Source organism: Oncorhynchus keta, chromosome 22, assembly GCF_023373465.1.
Source record: "Oncorhynchus keta strain PuntledgeMale-10-30-2019 chromosome 22, Oket_V2, whole genome shotgun sequence".
NCBI lineage: Eukaryota > Metazoa > Chordata > Actinopteri > Salmoniformes > Salmonidae > Oncorhynchus > Oncorhynchus keta.
In genome coordinates this window covers 34911420-34937728 of record NC_068442.1, presented here as the reverse complement: position 1 = coordinate 34937728, position 26309 = coordinate 34911420, and the positions used below count along the sequence as shown (strand labels likewise).

General features: G+C 40.7%; 1 protein-coding gene across 1 annotated transcript in view; it reads left to right on the top strand.

The window, feature by feature from the left end:
- Positions 1–26309, top strand: part of LOC118401392 (yjeF N-terminal domain-containing 3-like) — a 91266-nt gene that overhangs the window by 55408 nt on the left and 9549 nt on the right. The window contains exon 2 of the mRNA XM_052475062.1: positions 22654–22762. Within this exon, the coding sequence (XP_052331022.1) occupies positions 22654–22762 (109 nt within the window). The remainder of the gene's footprint in view (positions 1–22653; positions 22763–26309) is intronic.

The following is a 26309-nucleotide window of genomic DNA, read 5'->3' as shown; positions in this document are numbered from 1 at the left end:
ATGGCTAATTGGATAGCTGACCCCGCCCCCTCGTCAAAGACGCAGCTGTCTCCAATTACCCATTCCTTCAGAAGCTATATAAAAGCCAGTGTTCTGTTCAGGAGGAAGAGATTTTCTGGGAGGTCATTGCAGAGATTTTGCTAGAGAGATTTTGCTAGAGAGATTTTGCTAGAGAGATTTTGCTAGAGAGATTTTGGCTAGAGAGATTTTGGCTAGAGAGATTTTGGCTAGAGAGATTTTGCTAGAGAGATTTTGCTAGAGAGATTTTGCTAGAGAGATTTTGGCTAGAGAGATTTTGGCTAGAGAGATTTTGGCTAGAGAGATTTTGGCTAGAGAGATTTTGGCTAGAGATTTTGGCTAGAGAGATTTTGGCTAGAGAGATTTTGCTAGAGAGATTTTGCTAGAGAGATTTTGCTAGAGAGATTTTGCTAGAGAGATTTTGCTAGAGATTTTGGAGGTAGGGATTGCTGAGAGAGATCTTTGCTGGGAGGTCATTGTAGAGATTTTGCTAGAGGAAGAGTTTTGCTGGGAGTTCATTGCTGAGAGTTGGGTTGTTTTGTGAGTTTGTTGCTCAGATAGAGCTTATTTGATGTCCTTTGTTTCTTAGTTTGTTTGTGAAATTGTTTAATATTCTGTTTCATTTGTTCCCAGGGGGGAAGGGGAAGGCACCTAGGGAGTGCTTAGGCAAAGGCCCGCGGGCATGCATATTCACTGTCTAGGCACAATAGGTAAGACCTGGGCAGACCACCCCCTGTATTTTGGTTAGGGCACCAGGTGGTGCTAAATTAAGTATTGGTTAGGCAGGTAAGATTGGAGAGGGGGGCTTTGAGATTTACTTTCTTTGCTTTGGTTCCGTCCAGACCCTTTTCCCCATATTACCGTGTAAAGGAATAAAGTCCTTGTAAACGGTACCACATTCTGCCTGTTGTCATTCTTACTTGCACCTACAGTCCATACCTTTTTCGCTTCACGGAGAGTTTAGTTGTAGCAGGGTGTTGCGTTCCCTCTTCATAGAGGCGTGCGTAACACCAGACCCAGAATGTATTTTTCATGAAAACAGGACAGTTGATGCATTGTTGTTATATTTCAGGTTGGGCAATCGGGTAGAGGTGAGAATGGCTCTCAGTCTGGGCTGTATTCAGGCCAATAGCATTCTAAATTGAGTTAGTGATCCTTTCACTGGTATCTGCAGCATGTTATAAGGTCACTGAAACCCAATGGGATGTGACAGAACTGGGTCTTTAATGTATCTTTTGATTCCCAGTGCACAGTGGCTGACAAGTGGTCTTACTGCTGATTCGTATATGATTTTGTAATGGTAGCCAGAAGTTAGCGCTAGCAGCACCCGCTAAAATGATTACTCCCTCCCGTCCAGGACCTCTATAAAGACTAAAGCCAGCCAAGCCATAGACTGTTCTCTCTGCTACCGCATGTAAAGCAGTGCTAGTCCACCAAGTCTGGAACCAACAAGACTATGAACAGCTCATACCCCCAGGGCATAAGACTGGTAAACAAGACTGCTAAACAGCTAATCAAATGGCTGCCCGGGCTACCTGCATTTAAAAAAAAAAAAAAAAAAAAAAAAAAATTCTCCCCTCTCACTAACTCTATGCACCACACACTGGACCTACACACTCACACTGACATCCCAACACACACACAAAAATCCTATGCTGCAACTTTTCTCATTATTTTTCCACTTAGATTTGATACTTTTGAAAGGTTAATTTATTTGAACTGTGCATGCTCTTATTCATATGTGGGTCATTAGCATGCTAGCAGTATTTTGAGAAAATATCCTACACACACACACACACACACACACACACACACATTGTCCATACCACACACACATTGTCCATACCACACACACATTGTCCATACCACACACACATTGTCCATACCATACATACATTGTCCATACCATACACACATTGTCCATACCATACACACATTGTCCATACCATAAATACATTGTCCATACCATACATACATTATCCATACCATACATACATTGTCCATACCATACATACATTGTCCATACCATACATACATTGTCCATACCACTCATACATTGTCCATACCACAAATGCATTGTCCATACCACACATGCATTGTCCATACCATACATACATTGTCCATACCACACATACATTGTCCATACCACACATGCATTGTCCATACCATACATGCATTGTCCATACATGCATTGTCCATACCACACATACATTGTCCATACCACACATACATTGTCCATACCATACATGCATTGTCCATACCATACATACATTGTCCATACCATACATACATTGTTCATACCATACATACATTGTCCATACCATACATACATTGTCCATATCATACATACATTGTCCATACCATAAATACATTGTCCATACCATAAATACATTGTCCATACCATACATACATTGTCCATACCATACATACATTGTCCATACCATACATACATTGTCCATACCATAAATACATTGTCCATACCATACATGCATTGTCCATACCATACATACATTGTCCATACCATACATACATTGTCCATACCACACATGCATTGTCCATACCATACATGCATTGTCCATACATGCATTGTCCATACCATACATACATTGTCCATACCATACATACATTGTCCATACCATACATACATTGTCCATACCATACATACATTGTCCATACCATACATACATTGTCCATACCATAAATACATTGTCCATACCATACATACATTGTCCATACCACACATACATTGTCCATACCACACATGCATTGTCCATACCATACATGCATTGTCCATACATGCATTGTCCATACCATACATACATTGTCCATACCACACATACATTGTCCATACCACACATGCATTGTCCATACCATACATGCATTGTCCATACATGCATTGTCCATACCACACATACATTGTCCATACCACACATACATTGTCCATACCATACATACATTGTCCATACCATAAATACATTGTCCATACCATAAATACATTGTCCATACCATACATACATTGTCCATACCACACATGCATTGTCCATACCATACATGCATTGTACATACATGCATGGTCCATACCATACATACATTGTCCATACCATACATACATTGTCCATACCATAAATACATTGTCCATACCATACATACATTGTCCATACCATAAATACATTGTCCATACCATAAATACATTGTCCATACCATACATACATTGTCCATACCATACATACATTGTCCATACCATACATACATTGTCCATACCATAAATACATTGTCCATACCATACATGCATTGTCCATACCATACATGCATTGTCCATACCATACATACATTGTCCATACCATACATACATTGTCCATACCACACATACATTGTCCATACCACACATACATTGTCCATACCATACATGCATTGTCCATACCATACATACATTGTCCATACCATACATACATTGTCCATACCATAAATACTTTGTCCATATCATACATACATTGTCCATACCATAAATACATTGTCCATACCATAAATACATTGTCCATACCATACATACATTGTCCATACCATACATACATTGTCCATACCATACATACATTGTCCATACCATAAATACATTGTCCATACCATACATGCATTGTCCATACCATACATACATTGTCCATACCATACATACATTGTCCATACCACACATACATTGTCCATACCACACATGCATTGTCCATACCATACATGCATTGTCCATACATGCATTGTCCATACCATACATACATTGTCCATACCATACATACATTGTCCATACCATACATACATTGTCCATACCATAAATACATTGTCCATACCATACATGCATTGTCCATACCATACATACATTGTCCATACCATACATACATTGTCCATACCACACATACATTGTCCATACCACACATGCATTGTCCATACCATACATGCATTGTCCATACATGCATTGTCCATACCATATATACATTGTCCATACCATACATACATTGTCCATACCATACATACATTGTCCATACCATACATACATTGTCCATACCACACATACATTGTCCATACCACACATGCATTGTCCATACCATACATGCATTGTCCATACATGCATTGTCCATACCATATATGCATTGTCCATACCATACATACATTGTCCATACCATACATACATTGTCCATACCATACATACATTGTCCATACCACACATACATTGTCCATACCACACATGCATTGTCCATACCATACATGCATTGTCCATACATGCATTGTCCATACCATACATACATTGTCCATACCACACATACATTGTCCATACCACACATGCATTGTCCATACCATACATGCATTGTCCATACATGCATTGTCCATACCACACATACATTGTCCATACCACACATACATTGTCCATACCATACATGCATTGTCCATACCATACATGCATTGTCCATACCACACATACATTGTCCATACCACACATACATTGTCCATACCACACATGCATTGTCCATACCATACATGCATTGTACATACATGCATTGTCCATACCATACATACATTGTCCATACCATACATACATTGTCCATACCATACATACATTGTCCATACCATAAATACATTGTCCATACCATACATACATTGTCCATACCATAAATACATTGTCCATACCATAAATACATTGTCCATACCATACATGCATTGTCCATACCATACATGCATTGTCCATACCATACATACATTGTCCATACCATACATACATTGTCCATACCACACATACATTGTCCATACCACACATACATTGTCCATACCATACATGCATTGTCCATACCATACATACATTGTCCATACCATACATACATTGTCCATACCATAAATACTTTGTCCATATCATACATACATTGTCCATACCATAAATACATTGTCCATACCATAAATACATTGTCCATACCATACATACATTGTCCATACCATACATACATTGTCCATACCATACATACATTGTCCATACCATAAATACATTGTCCATACCATACATGCATTGTCCATACCATACATACATTGTCCATACCATACATACATTGTCCATACCACACATACATTGTCCATACCACACATGCATTGTCCATACCATACATACATTGTCCATACCACACATACATTGTCCATACCACACATGCATTGTCCATACCATACATGCATTGTCCATACATGCATTGTCCATACCATACATACATTGTCCATACCACACATACATTGTCCATACCACACATGCATTGTCCATACCATACATGCATTGTCCATACATGCATTGTCCATACCATACATACATTGTCCATACCACACATACATTGTCCATACCACACATGCATTGTCCATACCATACATGCATTGTCCATACATGCATTGTCCATACCACACATACATTGTCCATACCACACATACATTGTCCATACCATACATGCATTGTCCATACCATACATGCATTGTCCATACCACACATACATTGTCCATACCACACATACATTGTCCATACCACACATGCATTGTCCATACCATACATGCATTGTACATACATGCATTGTCCATACCATACATACATTGTCCATACCATACATACATTGTCCATACCATACATACATTGTCCATACCATAAATACATTGTCCATACCATACATACATTGTCCATACCATAAATACATTGTCCATACCATAAATACATTGTCCATACCATACATACATTGTCCATACCATACATACATTGTCCATACCATACATACATTGTCCATACCATAAATACATTGTCCATACCATACATGCATTGTCCATACCATACATGCATTGTCCATACCATACATACATTGTCCATACCATACATACATTGTCCATACCACACATACATTGTCCATACCACACATACATTGTCCATACCATACATGCATTGTCCATACCATACATACATTGTCCATACCATACATACATTGTCCATACCATAAATACTTTGTCCATATCATACATACATTGTCCATACCATAAATACATTGTCCATACCATAAATACATTGTCCATACCATACATACATTGTCCATACCATACATACATTGTCCATACCATACATACATTGTCCATACCATAAATACATTGTCCATACCATACATGCATTGTCCATACCATACATACATTGTCCATACCATACATACATTGTCCATACCACACATACATTGTCCATACCACACATGCATTGTCCATACCATACATGCATTGTCCATACATGCATTGTCCATACCATACATACATTGTCCATACCATACATACATTGTCCATACCATACATACATTGTCCATACCATAAATACATTGTCCATACCATACATGCATTGTCCATACCATACATACATTGTCCATACCATACATACATTGTCCATACCACACATACATTGTCCATACCACACATGCATTGTCCATACCATACATGCATTGTCCATACATGCATTGTCCATACCATATATACATTGTCCATACCATACATACATTGTCCATACCATACATACATTGTCCATACCATACATACATTGTCCATACCACACATACATTGTCCATACCACACATGCATTGTCCATACCATACATGCATTGTCCATACATGCATTGTCCATACCATATATACATTGTCCATACCATACATACATTGTCCATACCATAAATACATTGTCCATACCATACATACATTGTCCATACCACACATACATTGTCCATACCATACATGCATTGTCCATACATGCATTGTCCATACCATACATACATTGTCCATACCACACATACATTGTCCATACCACACATGCATTGTCCATACCATACATGCATTGTCCATACATGCATTGTCCATACCAAACATACATTGTCCATACCACACATACATTGTCCATACCATACATGCATAGTCCATACCATACATGCATTGTCCATACCACACATGCATTGTCCATACCACACATACATTGTCCATACCACACATGCATTGTCCATACCATACATGCATTGTACATACATGCATTGTCCATACCATACATACATTGTCCATACCATACATACATTGTCCATACCATACATACATTGTCCATACCATAAATACATTGTCCATACCATACATACATTGTCCATACCATAAATACATTGTCCATACCATAAATACATTGTCCATACCATACATACATTGTCCATACCATACATACATTGTCCATACCATACATACATTGTCCATACCATAAATACATTGTCCATACCATACATGCATTGTCCATACCATACATGCATTGTCCATACCATACATACATTGTCCATACCATACATACATTGTCCATACCACACATACATTGTCCATACCACACATACATTGTCCATACCATACATGCATTGTCCATACCATACATACATTGTCCATACCATACATACATTGTCCATACCATAAATACTTTGTCCATATCATACATACATTGTCCATACCATAAATACATTGTCCATACCATAAATACATTGTCCATACCATACATACATTGTCCATACCATACATACATTGTCCATACCATACATACATTGTCCATACCATAAATACATTGTCCATACCATACATGCATTGTCCATACCATACATACATTGTCCATACCATACATACATTGTCCATACCACACATACATTGTCCATACCACACATGCATTGTCCATACCATACATGCATTGTCCATACATGCATTGTCCATACCATACATACATTGTCCATACCATACATACATTGTCCATACCATACATACATTGTCCATACCATAAATACATTGTCCATACCATACATGCATTGTCCATACCATACATACATTGTCCATACCATACATACATTGTCCATACCACACATACATTGTCCATACCACACATGCATTGTCCATACCATACATGCATTGTCCATACATGCATTGTCCATACCATATATACATTGTCCATACCATACATACATTGTCCATACCATACATACATTGTCCATACCATACATACATTGTCCATACCACACATACATTGTCCATACCACACATGCATTGTCCATACCATACATGCATTGTCCATACATGCATTGTCCATACCATATATACATTGTCCATACCATACATACATTGTCCATACCATAAATACATTGTCCATACCATACATACATTGTCCATACCACACATACATTGTCCATACCACACATGCATTGTCCATACCATACATGCATTGTCCATACATGCATTGTCCATACCATACATACATTGTCCATACCACACATACATTGTCCATACCACACATGCATTGTCCATACCATACATGCATTGTCCATACATGCATTGTCCATACCACACATACATTGTCCATACCACACATACATTGTCCATACCATACATGCATTGTCCATACCATACATGCATTGTCCATACCACACATACATTGTCCATACCACACATACATTGTCCATACCACACATGCATTGTCCATACCATACATGCATTGTACATACATGCATTGTCCATACCATACATACATTGTCCATACCATACATACATTGTCCATACCATACATACATTGTCCATACCATAAATACATTGTCCATACCATACATACATTGTCCATACCATAAATACATTGTCCATACCATAAATACATTGTCCATACCATACATACATTGTCCATACCATACATACATTGTCCATACCATACATACATTGTCCATACCATAAATACATTGTCCATACCATACATGCATTGTCCATACCATACATGCATTGTCCATACCATACATACATTGTCCATACCATACATACATTGTCCATACCACACATACATTGTCCATACCACACATACATTGTCCATACCATACATGCATTGTCCATACCATACATACATTGTCCATACCATACATACATTGTCCATACCATAAATACTTTGTCCATATCATACATACATTGTCCATACCATAAATACATTGTCCATACCATAAATACATTGTCCATACCATACATACATTGTCCATACCATACATACATTGTCCATACCATACATACATTGTCCATACCATAAATACATTGTCCATACCATACATGCATTGTCCATACCATACATACATTGTCCATACCATACATACATTGTCCATACCACACATACATTGTCCATACCACACATGCATTGTCCATACCACACATGCATTGTCCATACCATACATGCATTGTCCATACATGCATTGTCCATACCATACATACATTGTCCATACCATACATACATTGTCCATACCATACATACATTGTCCATACCATACATACATTGTCCATACCATACATACATTGTCCATACCATAAATACATTGTCCATACCATACATACATTGTCCATACCATAAATACATTGTCCATACCATACATACATTGTCCATACCACACATACATTGTCCATACCACACATGCATTGTCCATACCATACATGCATTGTCCATACATGCATTGTCCATACCATACATACATTGTCCATACCACACATACATTGTCCATACCACACATGCATTGTCCATACCATACATGCATTGTCCATACATGCATTGTCCATACCACACATACATTGTCCATACCACACATACATTGTCCATACCATACATGCATTGTCCATACCATACATACATTGTGCATACCACACATACATTGTCCATACCACACATGCATTGTCCATACCATACATACATTGTCCATACCATACATACATTGTCCATACCATAAATACATTGTCCATACCATACATACATTGTCCATACCATAAATACATTGTCCATACCATACATACATTGTCCATACCATAAATACATTGTCCATACCATAAATACATTGTCCATACCATACATACATTGTCCATACCATACATACATTGTCCATACCATACATACATTGTCCATACCATAAATACATTGTCCATACCATACATGCATTGTCCATACCATACATGCATTGTCCATACCATACATACATTGTCCATACCATACATACATTGTCCATACCACACATGCATTGTCCATACCATACATGCATTGTCCATACATGCATTGTCCATACCATACATACATTGTCCATACCATACATACATTGTCCATACCATACATACATTGTCCATACCATACATACATTGTCCATACCATACATACATTGTCCATACCATAAATACATTGTCCATACCATACATACATTGTCCATACCATACATACATTGTCCATACCATAAATACATTGTCCATACCATACATTGTCCATACCATACATACATTGTCCATACCATACATACGTTGTCCATACCATACATTGTCCATACCATACATACATTGTCCATACCATACATACATTGTCCATACCATACATACATTGTCCATACCATACATACGTTGTCCATACCATACATACATTGTCCATACCATAAATACATTGTCCATACCATACATTGTCCATACCATACATTGTCCATACCATACATACGTTGTCCATACCATACATACATTGTCCATACCATACATACATTGTCCATACCATACATACATTGTCCATACCATAAATACATTGTCCATACCATACATTGTCCATACCATACATACATTGTCCATACCATACATACGTTGTCCATACCATACATTGTCCATACCATACATACATTGTCCATACCATACATACATTGTCCATACCATACATACGTTGTCCATACCATACATACATTGTCCATACCATAAATACATTGTCCATACCATAAATACATTGTCCATACCATACATTGTCCATACCATACATACATTGTCCATACCATACATACGTTGTCCATACCATACATACATTGTCCATACCATACATACATTGTCCATACCATAAATACATTGTCCATACCATACATTGTCCATACCATACATACGTTGTCCATACCATACATTGTCCATACCATACATACATTGTCCATACCATACATACATTGTCCATACCGTAAATACATTGTCCATACCATACATACATTGTCCATACCATACATACGTTGTCCATACCATACATACGTTGTCCATAGCATACATACATTGTCCATACCATACATACGTTGTCCATACCATACATACGTTGTCCATACCACACATACGTTGTCCATACCATACATACGTTGTCCATACCACACATACATTGTCCATACCACACATACATTGTCCATACCATACATGCATTGTCCATACCATAAATACATTGTCCATACCATAAATACATTGTCCATACCATAAATACATTGTCCATACCATACATTGTCCATACCATACATACATTGTCCATACCATACATACGTTGTCCATACCATACATACATTGTCCATACCATACATACATTGTCCATACCATAAATACATTGTCCATACCATACATTGTCCATACCATACATACGTTGTCCATACCATACATTGTCCATACCATACATACATTGTCCATACCATACATACATTGTCCATACCGTAAATACATTGTCCATACCATACATACATTGTCCATACCATACATACGTTGTCCATACCATACATACGTTGTCCATAGCATACATACATTGTCCATACCATACATACGTTGTCCATACCATACATACGTTGTCCATACCACACATACGTTGTCCATACCATACATACGTTGTCCATACCACACATACATTGTCCATACCACACATACATTGTCCATACCATACATGCATTGTCCATACCATACATACATTGTCCATACCATACATACATTGTCCATACCATACATACATTGTCCATATCATACATACGTTGTCCGTACCATACATACGTTATCCATACCATACATACATTGTCCATACCATACATACATTGTCCATACCATACATACATTGTCCATATCATACATACGTTGTCCATACCATACACACGTTGTCCATACCATAAATACATTGTCCATACCATACATACATTGTCCATACCATACATACATTGTCCATACCATACATTCATTGTCCATATCATACATACGTTGTCCATACCATACATACGTTGTCCATACCATAAATACATTGTCCATACCATACATTGTCCATACCATACATACATTGTCCATACCATACATACATTGTCCATACCATACATACATTGTCCATACCACACATACGTTGTCCATACCATACATACATTGTCCATACCACACATACGTTGTCCATACCACACATACATTGTCCATACCATACATACATTGTCCATACCATACATACGTTGTCCATACCATACATACATTGTCCATACCATACATACGTTGTCCATACCATACATACATTGTCCATACCATACATACGTTGTCCATACCATAAATACATTGTCCATATCATACATACGTTGTCCATACCATACATACGTTGTCCATACCATACATACATTGTCCATACCATACATACATTGTCCATATCATACATACGTTGTCCATACCATACATACGTTGTCCATACCATACATACATTGTCCATACCATACATACATTGTCCATACCATACATACGTTGTCCATACCATACATACATTGTCCATACCATACATACATTGTCCATATCATACATACGTTGTCCATACCATACATACGTTGTCCATACCATAAATACATTGTCCATACCATACATACATTGTCCATACCATACATACATTGTCCATACAATACGTCCATCCATCCCCAGGATTCATTATAGCCCTGAAATGAATTGAATGACTGACCTTTTTGAGTGGCACTGTGACTATAGTTTCACCACTCTGATACCCCAGTGCACTGTTCATGGGTGATATGTGTGACGAATCATTTCTAACATTAGAATCAACAGGAGGAGATGGAAGGCATAACATAGGCAGGATCTGACCATAACGTGACCAGGCTGAGGCAAGGTAAGCCCAGTCTTCTCTGTGCCAGCTGAGGGTGTGGGTGAGGCTGTGGATGAGGCTATGGGTGAGGCTATGGGTGAGGCTGTGGCTATGGTTGAGCCACGAGTCCCCACGGCTGTTCCTGCAACTTCTCCAGCTTTGCTGATGGCCAACAGGCAAATGCGCTGCAGATCTCATCTCCTTTGGCCCATTAGATACACACAAACGCATGCATAAACACGCACACGCAAATACATACACACAAACACACGTACTCTGTCACTCTCTTTCTCTCTATATATTTTTCCTTGCTTTTAGTCCTCGCACCACTAAATCACGATGTTCCCCTCAGGCTGAGGCCCGACTGAGACAGTGATGGATGATTTTACTAATCTCTGTTCTCTCTCTCTCTGCTCTGCTCTCTGCTATTGTTAGTAAGCCTGGCCTCTTTTTCCTCTCTCTTCCTGTCCCCTCAGATGGGAGGCTTCCTGTAACTACACTTGTCTTGAGTGATGAGGAGAATGTACTTCAGTACTTTGTGTTTTTTGTGTGTCCTTAGGTGATCTTTCGTCTTTGTGCCCACACACATACGCACCTGTACACACACACACACACACACACACACACACACACACACACACACACACACACACACACACACACACACACACACACACACACACACACACACACACACACACACACGCACGTGTGAAAACACACAGACATGTGCACAACACACACACGCACCTGTGCACACAGCGGGATGGACAGTCGAACATCAGATGACCTGAAGTAGTGGCAGCAGGAAGAGACTGAAGCATGCATTAGTATTGATTTGTAAGCCAGGAATTTATTGAGTGCTCAGCAGGGAAACATCTCCACAGCTCTTTTCCTCAAAGTCTCTATGTGCTGTATAATTTCCCTGGCCACCATGACCCAACTTATGACCAAACCGTTTTTGCTCTAGCACCACTTAAGCTCACAATGACATTAAATGTGATTATGTTAATGCTAATGTAAATATGGGGGGAAGATTTTTCACTCTTTACTTTCATAATGAGATGCATTACCTTGGTTCAGTTTCTCAGGCCTTTGCTGAATGTATTCAGTGGCTCCACAACCTCTGTGTTAGAAGTATAACACAGGAGACAGGAATGAGCTGGTGTCAATTAGTCATCTCCCGCATGCTCCTCTCTCTCTCATATACATATATGCAGTATACATACAGTGCATTTGGAAAGTATTCAGACCCCTTGACTTTTTCAAAATGTTGTTACGTTGCAGCCTGATTGTAAAATCGATTAAATTATTTATTTTTCATCGTCAATCTATACGGAATACCCCATAATGACAAAGCAAAAACAGGTTTATTAAAAATAAAAAAGGAAATATCACATTTACATAAGTATACAGACCCTTTACTCAGCACTTTGTTGAAGCACCTTCAGCAGCGATAACAGCCTGGAGTCTTCTTGGGTATGACGTGTCGTGGAATATTCTAATCAAGTGAGAGACTTTTGTCATTTCTTCAAACAATCATTATTCAATATCGATTAATTATTGCAATAATGAAACTGTCGACCCCACCCTCTTGAGCGTGTTGCAGAGAGCTGAACTGATAATGAAAAAAAAGATCTTATATAGGCAACCTAAAAATGCTGATCGGCATCATAAGCCACTTTGGGTTCATCTCCTGGTTATCTGCACAGGATGTTGTTTTACCCCCAACCTGGCTTAGTTTCCCAAATGCCAGGATGAAGATGAGACAATGAGGGATTGTTCTAATTTTTACAGGCTATCTCTATCTCGGGTCACACACACCACATCTTGTCTATGGAATGCCGGCTGTAGGTTTTTATTACCAAGTCATTGTCAATTGTCAGCTCAAGCTCCAGAGGCCCAACTCAGTCCCATAGATACAGATGAGAGAGTACTCATCAAAACAATTCGATGCATAAACAGTATTATAACATCATTTTGTAATTTTTCTCTCACAGACGCTACAAGCTTGGCACACCTGTATTTGGGGAGTTTCTCCCATTATTCTCTGCAGATCCCCTCAAGCTCTGTCAGGTTGGATGGGGAGCGTCGCTGCACAACTATTTTCAGGTCTCCAGAGATGTTTGACCGGGCTCTGGTTGGGCCACACAAGGACATTCAGAGACTTGTCCCGAAGCCACACCTGTGTTGTCTTGGCCATGTGCTTAGGGTCGTTGTCCTGTTGGAAGGGGAACCTTCGCCCCAGTCAGAGGTCCTGAGCGCTCTGTAGCAAGTTTTCACCAAGGATCTCTCTGTACTTTTCTCCGTTCATCTTTGCCTCGATCCTGACTAGTCTCCCAGTCCCTGCCGCTGAAAAACATCCCATAGGGATGGTGCCACCACCATGCTTCACCATAGGGATGGTTCCACATTTCCTCCAGATGTGATGCATGGCATTCAGGCCAAAGAGTTAAATCTTCATTTCATCAGACCAGAGAATCTTGTTTCTAATGGTCTGAGTCCTTTAGGGCTGACATGATGTCTTAAAGTAATGGACTGTTGTTTATCTTTGCTTATTTGAGCTGTTCTTACCATAATATGGACTTGGTGTTTACCAAATAGGGCTATCTTCTGTCTACCACCCCTACCTTGTCACAACACAACTGATTGGCTCAAATGCATTGAGGAAAGAAATTCCACAAATTAACTTTAACAAGACACCTGTAAATTCAAATACATTCAAGTTGACTACCTCATGAAGCTGTTTGAGACAATTCCAAGAGTGTGCAAAGCTGTCATCAAGGCAAAGGTTGGCTACTTTGAAGCATCTCAAATATCATTTGATTTGTGTACCACTTTTTTGGTTACTACATGACTCCATATGTATTACTTTATTGTTTTGATGTCTTCACTATTATTCTACAATGTAGAAAATAGTAAAAATAAAGAAAAACCCTTGAATGAGTAGGTGTGTCTAAACTTTTGACTGGTAAATATAAACAATATATTTATGGAGATAATCTCACAATACCAACATGTGAGAAATACTGTACTTTATTAATGTTTCAATGGAACACACCAAAATCATACAATTATTTAATACAAAATACATTTCAACAAAATCAAGGTTTCATAATTATTGGCACTCCTCATTTAGTACTTAGTGCCACCACCTCTGGCAAGGATAACAGCATGGAGTCTTTTCCTGTAATGTTTGACAAGGTTAAGGAACACATTTGGAGGGATTTTGGACCATTCCTCTATGCAGAACCTTTCAAGATCCTTCACATTCTTGGGTTCGCGCTTATCAACTGCCCTTTTCAACTCAGCCCACAGGTTTTGGATTGGATTGAGGTCCGGCGACTGAGATGGCCATGGCAGAACATTGATTTTGTTGTCACAGAACCATTTCTGTGTGGATCTTGAGGTATGTTTCGGGTCATTTTCTTGTTGGAAAGTCCACCTACGGCTAAGTCCCAGCCTTCTGGCAGAGGCAACCAGATTGTCAGCCAGAATTGCCTGATAGTTGGTGGAATTCATTATGCCATCAATCTTAACCAGTGCCCCTGGACCTCTGGAATTAAAACAGCCCCAAAACATCAGACCCACCACCATATTTCACCGTGAGTATGAGATGCCTCTCCTGGTATGCATCTCTGTTTCTCCACCAAACATGCCGATGCTGTATCTGACCAAATGTTCAATTTTGGTCTCATCTGACCAGAGCACCTTCTTCCAATCATAATTTAAATGACGTTTTGCAAACTCGATATGTTTGCGTCTGTGTCTTGGGGTCAGAAAGGACTTTCTTCTGGCAGCCCTTCCAAAGAGCCTGTGGTTGTGGAGGTGGCGTCTGATGGTGCTTTTTTAAAAATCTGGTGACCCCAAGACGTCCCCATGGCCTGCAAGTTTTTCACAGTGATTCTTGGGGATTTTGTTGCTTCTCTCACGATCCTCCTCCCTATCCTGGGGGCAAAATGCATTTGCATCCTCTATCTGTGAGGTTTTTGACTGTTCCATATCTTTTACATTTTTAATAATTGCCCTGACAGTGCTCAGTGGTATATTCAATCGTTTGTGGATCTTCTTGTAGCCATTACCAGATTTATAAAGGTCTACGACCATATGTCCCTTTTAAAACCGCCAGATCTTTTCTTTTCTTCATGGTGTTGGATGACAAAGGGATATTGCATAAGTGTTACCCCTTTTTTATACCCCAGTGAAAAAGGAAGTGATGTTATGGCTCAATATAGTTCCTTAACACTTAGATAAACTTAAATAAGTGGAATTTAATTCCTTGTTTCATTTTGGTAGATGTTATTTACAATAACATTTAAGGGTGCCAATAATTGTGAAACCTTGATTTGGAGGACATCGATTTCTATTTAAATTAATAAATGATTTTGGTGGGTTCCATTGAAACATTAATAAAGTACAGTAGTTTTCACATGTTGGTATTTTGAGTTTGTCGCTCTAATTATATTATTTATATTTTTTAAGTATTGTTTGTGCATTGTCAGTCAGCGGTGCCAGTAATTTTGGATCCCACTGTATCCAAATGAATCTATTTCTCTCCATCTGGGTCTTTCTTTCTGCTCTTGTCAGGCCCTCCTTTTTGTTATTTTGCATCAGGGAGACTGGCTGGGACTTCATCATAGCAGAAGAGAGAGTGAGATAGGAACAGAGAGAAAGAAAATAGAGATAGAACAGAGGGAGGGGGTTACCAGAAAAAGACACATACTGTGTCCACCACAAACTCTTCCATTTTAACTTGTTTCTCTTTAGCCTCATGTGATGTTTTTTCTTTTTTCTTTATTTAACCAGGCAAATCAGTTAAGAACAAATTCTTATTTTCAATGACGGCCTAGGAACAGTGGGTTAACTGCCTGTTCGGGGGCAGAACGACAGATTTGTAACTTGTCAGCTCGGGGGTTTGAACTTGCAACCTTGCGGTTGCTAGTCCATGTCTCTAACCACTAGGCTACCCTGCCACTCTTCTGTGTTGTGTTTGGTCAGATCAGAACAGAAAGGAGGGCAGAGGAGGAACAGAGAGGAGGACAGAAAGGAAGAACAGAGAGGAGAACATAAATAATGAATAGAGAGGAGAACAGAAAGAAAGAAGGACAGAAAGGAGGACAGAAAAAGGACAGAGGAGGACAGAGAGGAAGACAGAGGAGGACAGAAAGAAGAACCGACAGGAGGACAGAGAGGAGGACAGAAAGAAGCAGAGACGAGAACAGAGACGGGCATGGGAGAGGAGGGGAGGAGGGCATGGGAGAGGAGGAGAGGAGGGCGTGGGGGAGGAGAGCATGGGAGAGGAGGAGAGCATGGGAGAGGAGGAGAGGAGGGCATGCAAGAGGAGGAGAGGAGGGCATGGGAGAGGAGGAGAGGAGGGCATGCGAGAGGAGGGAAGGAGGGCATGGGAGAGGAGGAGAGGAGGGCATGCGAGAGGAGGGCATGGGAGAGGAGGGCATGCAAGAGGAGGAGAGGAGGGCATGGGAGAGGAGGAGAGGAGGGCATGGGAGAGGAGGAGAGGAGGGCATGCGAGAGGAGGGCATGCGAGTGGAGGAGAGGAGGGCATGCGAGAGGAGGAGAGGAGGGCATGGGAGAGGAGGAGAGGAGGGCATGCGAGAGGAGGAGAGGAGGGCATGGGAGAGGAGGTAATGGGAGAGGAGGGGAGGAACAGCTCAGTTATTTTGTTATTAAAAAAGTGTAAGCTTTCTGCTCCTGCACACATTTCACTGTAACTTTGTCTTAATTAACAGATCCAGATAAATGAAGATGGATTGACACTCCATGCAATTAACAGGCTGCAATTTATATTAATCACTTCATCATCCCAGACCTAATCAGTCTCCTGAGACTGTTAGTACAGTGTTACTGCAGGCACTCAGTGTTTTTCATTAGTTTTGTCAGACAGCTCTGTTGACTCTCTCCCATAAACATGAGCTCATTAGACATTGGAAAGTGTTGTGATGTTGAGTCATGTGGTCGCCGCAGCCTTAGTCGTGCATGTTTTTTGTGTAGGCCCTACTGTATATTTTGGTGTGACGTGGTGGAGAAGTGTTTTGCGAGCAGCCATCTGCTCATGCGAGTAAGTGTGTGTTTGAAAAGGTATGTGCATGTACGTGCAGTGCTCACATGCGTGTGCATGTATCACCCTCTGTTTGTGTGTGTGTCTGCTACCCTTCAGGGACAACTAGGCTGTGGAGGTAAACAGGCTCATTAACAGGCATGTGATCACAGCTGAGCACCCTGGGCCACAGCCTGAGTGGTGAGGAGCAATGACACACCATAGGGATGCCGTGGCCGCCAAACACATGGAGACTCCAGGGGAGGGAGGGGTGCAACACTGGGTCTCTCCAGCTTGTTACTGTCTCTGCTGCTGCTGTTTCAGCCACTCAAGCGTATGTGCAACACCCCCTCCCCTCCCCTCCTCTGCTCTTCAGAGCACCTTCACTGACATATGGTCCCCCTTGGTGCACCTAAGTTGGATCCATCTCTCCCTTTCCCTCGAGGGCTTTTATGTGCTTGAGTGAAGGACTACAGCACTGTGTGTTATCTGTTCGCTGGGGACTTGGGAGGAACATGAACAAGGATTTCTGTCTCATTGTTGACTCAGACAAAGATATATAATAAGTTATATTGAATTATGTGGACCCAGCAGGCTCCATATGGGTGCCATTTGGCCTGGTCTAGAAGACAGTGGGGTAGGATGATGTTTTCCAGACAGATGCAGTCCCCCCCCCCACCCACCCCCCGTACTGTTTAAGGTTAGGGTTGTGGAGGGTTAGCTGATCCTAAATCTGTGCTTACGGGCAACATCTTGCCAAGGTGACAAGTTTTTACATTTTATGTAGGCCTTCAGGCAGTGACCGCGGATGAATTGTAGCCTACATTGCTTACTGTAAAAGTACTATCGTCCTATTATGAAAGCAGCCATCCAACCCAATGAACTAATGTGATCTTTGTAAAGACCATCATGTCACAGCGAGCCAGGAAGTCTGCCCCAGGCTAGCCCTGGGTGACAGGTGTGATGCTCTGTTGGCTGAGCTAAATGCCAAAAGCCCCGTTGGACGCGGTAGGTTTTAACACAGTGATCCTAGAGCCAAAAGAGAAGAGAACACTGGGCCAATGCTGGGGCAACCTTAAGCATTCAACTAGTCACAGTGAAATTAAGATTATGTTTATTGGTTTAAGCGATATGTGAATGTGGGGTTGTTGCCTGTGATGCCAGGACATTAAGTTGTACTGTTTTTAAATGCTTTCAACGTGTGACTTTCATCTACATGATAACTCGAAATATGGTTAGAGTGTTAGGTTAGAGTGTTTCATCATAAAATAAGATATCTGAATTAGGTTTTACATCAGGGACAACCTTCTTAGTCCTTGTTGAGCTTCCTGAAGTTGTTACATGCTTCAGATGTCAGTGGCCCTTTTAGCTTCCCTGTATGCTTTTCCTCTGTAGTCACAAGTGGAGGATGATTAAGTCCAGAGGCGTCATGCCTGTAGGGGGCACAGGGGCATGTGCCCCCTCAGATTTGTCCTGTTGTTCTTATTTATTTATATATATATATTTTTTTTTTACATTTAAATAACAATAATGCTTAGTTTTTTTCTCTCTGTAATTCTACTAACCACTAACCAATTTTATGAAGTTGGATTTAGCTAGGCCAGATAGGTTCCCAATCTCATGACCTGATAACCAAGAGGCCATTTCAGGCTATCATTCATGTCAGAGTAGCTAGCTTGTCTATCTATCTTAGCTGGCATGCCTGCTGGAAAAGTTGGTAGACTTTAGAAAAACAACAACAAGACTCACATTCCTTTCAATCAATTACCCAGATTTTAGCAGAGATGCAGAGAAGAATATTTCACTTCTTTAAAAAATAACCACCAATCAGGAGAACAGCTCAAGAGGTATGCTTAGATACTGTATGCAGAAAAATAGACATGTTTTTTTTTTTACATCAAATTAAGCATAATGATTTTGGCTCTAGATTGCAGGAAAATACAGTTTCAGGTTTTTGAAAAATGCTAAATTCTACAAATGCGTGTGCATCAAATCAAATGCTTTGTCACATGCGCTGAATACAACAGTGAAATGCTTACTTACAAGCCTTTAACCAACAATGCAGTTTTTAGAAAAATGAAAAGTAAGAAATAAAAGTTACAAATAATTAAAGAGCAGCAGTAAATAACAAAAGCAAGGCTATATACAGGAGGTACCGGTACAGAGTCAAGGTGGAGGCTATATACAGGAGGTACCGGTACAGAGTCAATGTGGAGGCTATATACAGGAGGTACCGGTACAGAGTCAATGTGCAGGGGCACCGGTTAGTAGAGGTCATTGAGGTAATATGTACATAAAGGTAGAGTTATTAAAGTGACTATGCGTAGATAATAACAGAGAGTAGCAGCAGCGTAAAAGAGGGGGGCAATGCAAGTAGTCTAGGTAGCCATTTCATTAGATGTTCAGGAGACTTATGGCTTGGGGGTAGAAGCTCTTTAGAAGCCAATTGGACCTGGACTGGCGATCCGGTACCGCACAAGCCTGTGTGCATGTGTGTGTGAGCAGAGCATCAGCTGACAAATACATTCTGCTGTAAACAAAAATAGTCCTGCTGGAACCACAAATGTCACCTTTGAGGAAAGTGGGAAATCTAGTCAGTTGTACAACTGAATAAATTCAATCGAAATGTGTCTTCCGCATTTAAAAAGAGCCCCTCAGAATCAGAGAGGTGCGGGGGGCTGCCTTAATCCACATCATCGGCGTCCAGGCCAACATTAAGAACACCTGGTCTTTCCATGATATACACCATGACAGACATACATCCACTTCAGTTAGTGTAGATGAAGGGGAGGAGACATGTTAAAGAATATTTTTTTTAGCCTTGAGACAATTGAGACATGGATTGTGTATGTGTGCCATTTAGAGGGTGACTGGGCAAGACAAAAGATATAAGTGCCTTTGAACGGGGTATGGTAGTGGGTGCCAGGCACACCGGTTTGTGTCAAGAACTGCAACGCTGCTGGGTTTTTTCAAGCTCATGTTTCTTGTGTGTATCAATAATGGTCCACCACCCAAAGGACATCCAGCCAACTTGACACAACTGTGGGAAGCATTGGAGTCAACACGGGCCAGCATCCCTGTGGAAATCTTTCGGGCAACTTGGAGTCCATGCCCCGACTAATTGAGGTGGGGGTGCAAGTCATCATTAGGAAAGTGTTCGTAATAATTGGTATACTCTGTGTATGTTATCATACTATATGCTTTGATTATAATATTCTCCTTCGTATTCTGAGAAAGTATTGATGTAGTACTCCATCTCTCCACCAGGTGTCTCTAGTGTAATATGGAATAGTGTACTTTCTCTGTGTTTCCACAGCAGCTCCCTCTCTGGTTAAATGAGTCCACATGGCAGAGTTATGATATCAGTTCAGGCCTGTCAGCCTTACCTATATACCTGTTTCAGAGCCATATAAATATCTACTTCATAAACTTCAACTTGGTAGTGTCATTACACTCAAAGGAAATACCTCAGGCATCAGACAATCCCCAACCAAGCATTTCATCTAACACGCAACACAGCAACATATGTTTTTGAGGTGTAGGTCTAGTTTGCTGAGAGATTCATAAACAGTGCTACCGTACACAATATATAATTGAATTGTGATTGATTGAATCTGATTGATGATGCTAATGCTATTGCTCTGTGTTGTGCTTCCCTACAGTAAAGTGGAGACAGCAGCCATTGAGACAGAGCTGCTGAGGGACTACAGGTTTGGCCAGCAGCAGCTGATAGAGATCTGGGGGCATGCCTGTGCCATCGCCATCACCAAGGTACTTTATGTACCACCCTTATCCCCCCACTCCTCTTTCCTTCCTCTCTCCAAGAACCACCTTTTTCGGGCTACTCATTAATCTATCTATCCATCAATCAATCAAATGTATTTATAAATCCCTTTTTACATCAGACCCCTACGTGTGTGTGTGTGTGTGTGTGTGTGTGTGTGTGTGTGTGTGTGTGTGTGTGTGTGTGTGTGTGTGTGTTTGTCTCTTTGTGTAATGTGTGGTGAGCGTTCTGTAAGTTAGTTCTACCAGTCAGACTGCCTGTGGTCAGCAGCAGTGTACGGAGTGTGGAGATGTCAGGAACACACTTTGTGTCAGGAACACTTTGACCTGGCGGTGGGTTGGTTTAACCCTGCAGTCGTATCCTCCACAGGAACCCGGTGTGGTGTGATTAATGTTCCTTGAGCTTTCAGACATAAGACACTTTCCTATCAGAGATAAAGAGAGAGAGACCAAGAAAGAGTGAGATCTCCCCTCAGAGCGTCTGATTACCTCAACCACATCCACCTACCATCATTATCACCAAAAGATAATGGTCCATGGCTCGAGCAGCCGCAGCACACATACCGTACGTAGCTAGACAAGCAGCGTCTGGCTCGGCCTGGGGCTGCTGCACCCACATGCATGACATCAAAGTTCAGGAAAATAACCTCACACTCAACGTCAACAAAACAAAGGAGATGATTGTGAACTTCAGGAAACAGCAGAGGGAGAACCCCCCTATCCACATCTACAGGACAGTAGTGGAGAGAGTAGTACGTTTTAAGTTCCTCGGCGTACACATCACGGACAAACTGAATTGGTCCACCCACACAGGCAGCGTGGTGAAGAAGGAGCAGCAGAGCCTAAAGCACTCACAAACTTCTGCAGATGCACAATCGAGAGCATCCTATCGGGCTGTATCACCGCCTGGTACGGCAACTGCTCCGCCCACAACCGTAAGGCTCTCCAGAGGGTAGTGAGGTCTGCACAACGCATCACCGGGGGCAAACTACCTGCCCTCCAGGACACCTATACCACCCGATGTCACAAGAAGGCCATAAAGTTCATCAAGGACAACAACCACCCGAGCCACTGCCTGTTCACCCCGCTATCATCCAGAAGGCGAGGTCAGTACAGGTGCATCAAAGCAGGGACCGAGAGACTGAAAAACAGCTTCTATCTCAAGGCCATCAGACTGTTAAACAGCCACCACTAACATTGAGTGGCTGCTGCCAACATACTGACTCAACTCCAGCCACTTTAATAATGGGAATTGATGGAAAATGATGTAAAATATATCACTAGCCACTTTAAACAATGCTACTTATTATAATGTTTACATACCCTACATTACTCATCTCATATGTATATGTATATACTGTATTCTATATCATCTACTGCATCTTTATGTAATACATGTATCACTAGCCACTTTAAACTATGCCACTTTGTTTACATACCCTACATTACTCATCTCATATGTATATACTGTACTCGATACCATCTACTGCATCTTGCCTATGCCGCTCTGTACCATCACTCATTCATATATCTTTATGTACATATTCTTTATCCCTTTACGCTTGTGTGTATAAGGTAGTAGTTTTGGAATTGTTAGGTTAGATTACTTGTTGGTTATTACTGCATTGTCGGAACAAGAAGCACAAGCATTTCGCTACACTCGCATTAACATCTACTAACCATGTGTATGTGACAAATAAATGTGATTTGATTTTGAGTTCAGTAGTAAGGCTTTGTGATTTCACTACAGTGGTTGCGTTTGCCAGATAACATGAACTCCTCACAGAGTAATCCACCCCATATACGCCCAAAGACCTCAACCCCCCTGGCATCAACCACACGGGCCCATCAAGGGTCCATCTCATCGGAGTTCCTCTGTGCTCTGGCGTGCATGAGTGCAGCGCCTGCGTTTCGCCTAGTGGTAAGGGATAGCAGGCAAAGGCCTTTCAGCACCTGGGGATACAAAGAATGCTCCAGTTCCATGGGCAGTAAACGCTGGAGTCTGCTGTCCCTGTGTCCCTGTTCTGTCTACTCAGGATGTGTTGAATATGTCAACGTGTCCATTGAAAAACACATTGATTATCCCGCTCAGCTTTCTTCAGGAGTGTGTGGCTGTATGTTTATGTTTGGGTGATTCCTTATGAAACTAGAACAAAAGAGACCATTATATTTTAGATTTTCACAAAATGTAATCCATAAAAGGGTCCTTTGGTGGAAAGATTGTTGATACATATTTGACATTTGTATCGTAAGACATCATTGAGAAATAATGAATTGAAGTTGGAATATTTGTGCCATTTTGGCCTTACCCAGGCACCATAATGTTTAATCTGTAGATGCTACAAAGCAAATGGTGTCTCATGAAGCTTTACCACCTGCTCTGTAATATGAATAGTATTTAGATGTCTTTTATTTTTATTTTATTACAATAATTTATGAATATTTAAAATAATGAAACATTATATTGTGAAAATACTAAATATCATGGTACTTTGGGTTTTTTGTATTTGTGGCTGTATGTGTGGTGGGACACGTGGGTGTGGGGGCAAGTGTGTGTGGTGTGTCTGTGTGTGTCAGATGGATGAGAGCAGAGGCCCTATAGTGCAGGCATGGGGGGGTGGGGGCCACAAATATAATAACTCATTTCATGCAATTCTACTCATTTTGTCATTGGCAGAGATGTATTTTTTGCAGTTTTACAGCTAATTTCCTGAAATTATGCACATTTTGCCATAGGGTGGAGGCAAATGTTTGCAGTTTTTAATATGATAACGGATTATCAATGGGCCCCACCCCGGTCGGTAATTTGGCCATGCTTGCAACAAGTTTAGATAGTTAGCTGGCCGATAGACGTACCAATTAAAAACAACTATTCCCAGGGTCTTTACTGTTAATGAGAATATGTTCTCAGTCGACTTACTTCGTAGAATCCGTGTAGGAAAAAAAAGTAGGCTTAGCCTCTGGGACCTTATTAGAGTCAATGCAGCCATTGCTCGTGTGTGTGTGTGTGTGTGTGTGTGTGTGTGTGTGTGTGTGTGTGTGTGTGTGTGTGTGTGTGTGTGTGTGTGTGTGTGTGTGTGTGTGTGTGTGTGTGTGTGTGTTTTTGTCTCTTTGTGTAATGTGTGGTGAGCCTTCTGTAAGTTAGTTCTCCCAGTCAGACTGCCTGTGGTCAGCAGCAGTGTACGGAGTGTGGAGATGTCAGGAACACACTTTGTGTCAGGAACACTTTGACCTGGCGGTGGGTTGGTTTAACCCTGCAGTCGTATTCTACACATGTATGAGGATAGAACAGCAGAGCCTGGCACCATGAGCTGTCATAACCCCATTCCTCCAGATAGGAGGCAGGGTAGCAGGGCTACACCCGGACTACTAAACCCAGACCAGGGCAATCTACTCCTCTAAAACCAGCTTGTTCCACTGGATGTGAATTTTAGATATCCACTGAAATGACCTTCTCTTTAGTCTTTAATCATTTTGTTAGCGCTAATGGCCCAATCCTAAAGCAAGGTGAGATAAGATAGAAAATATAAGATGA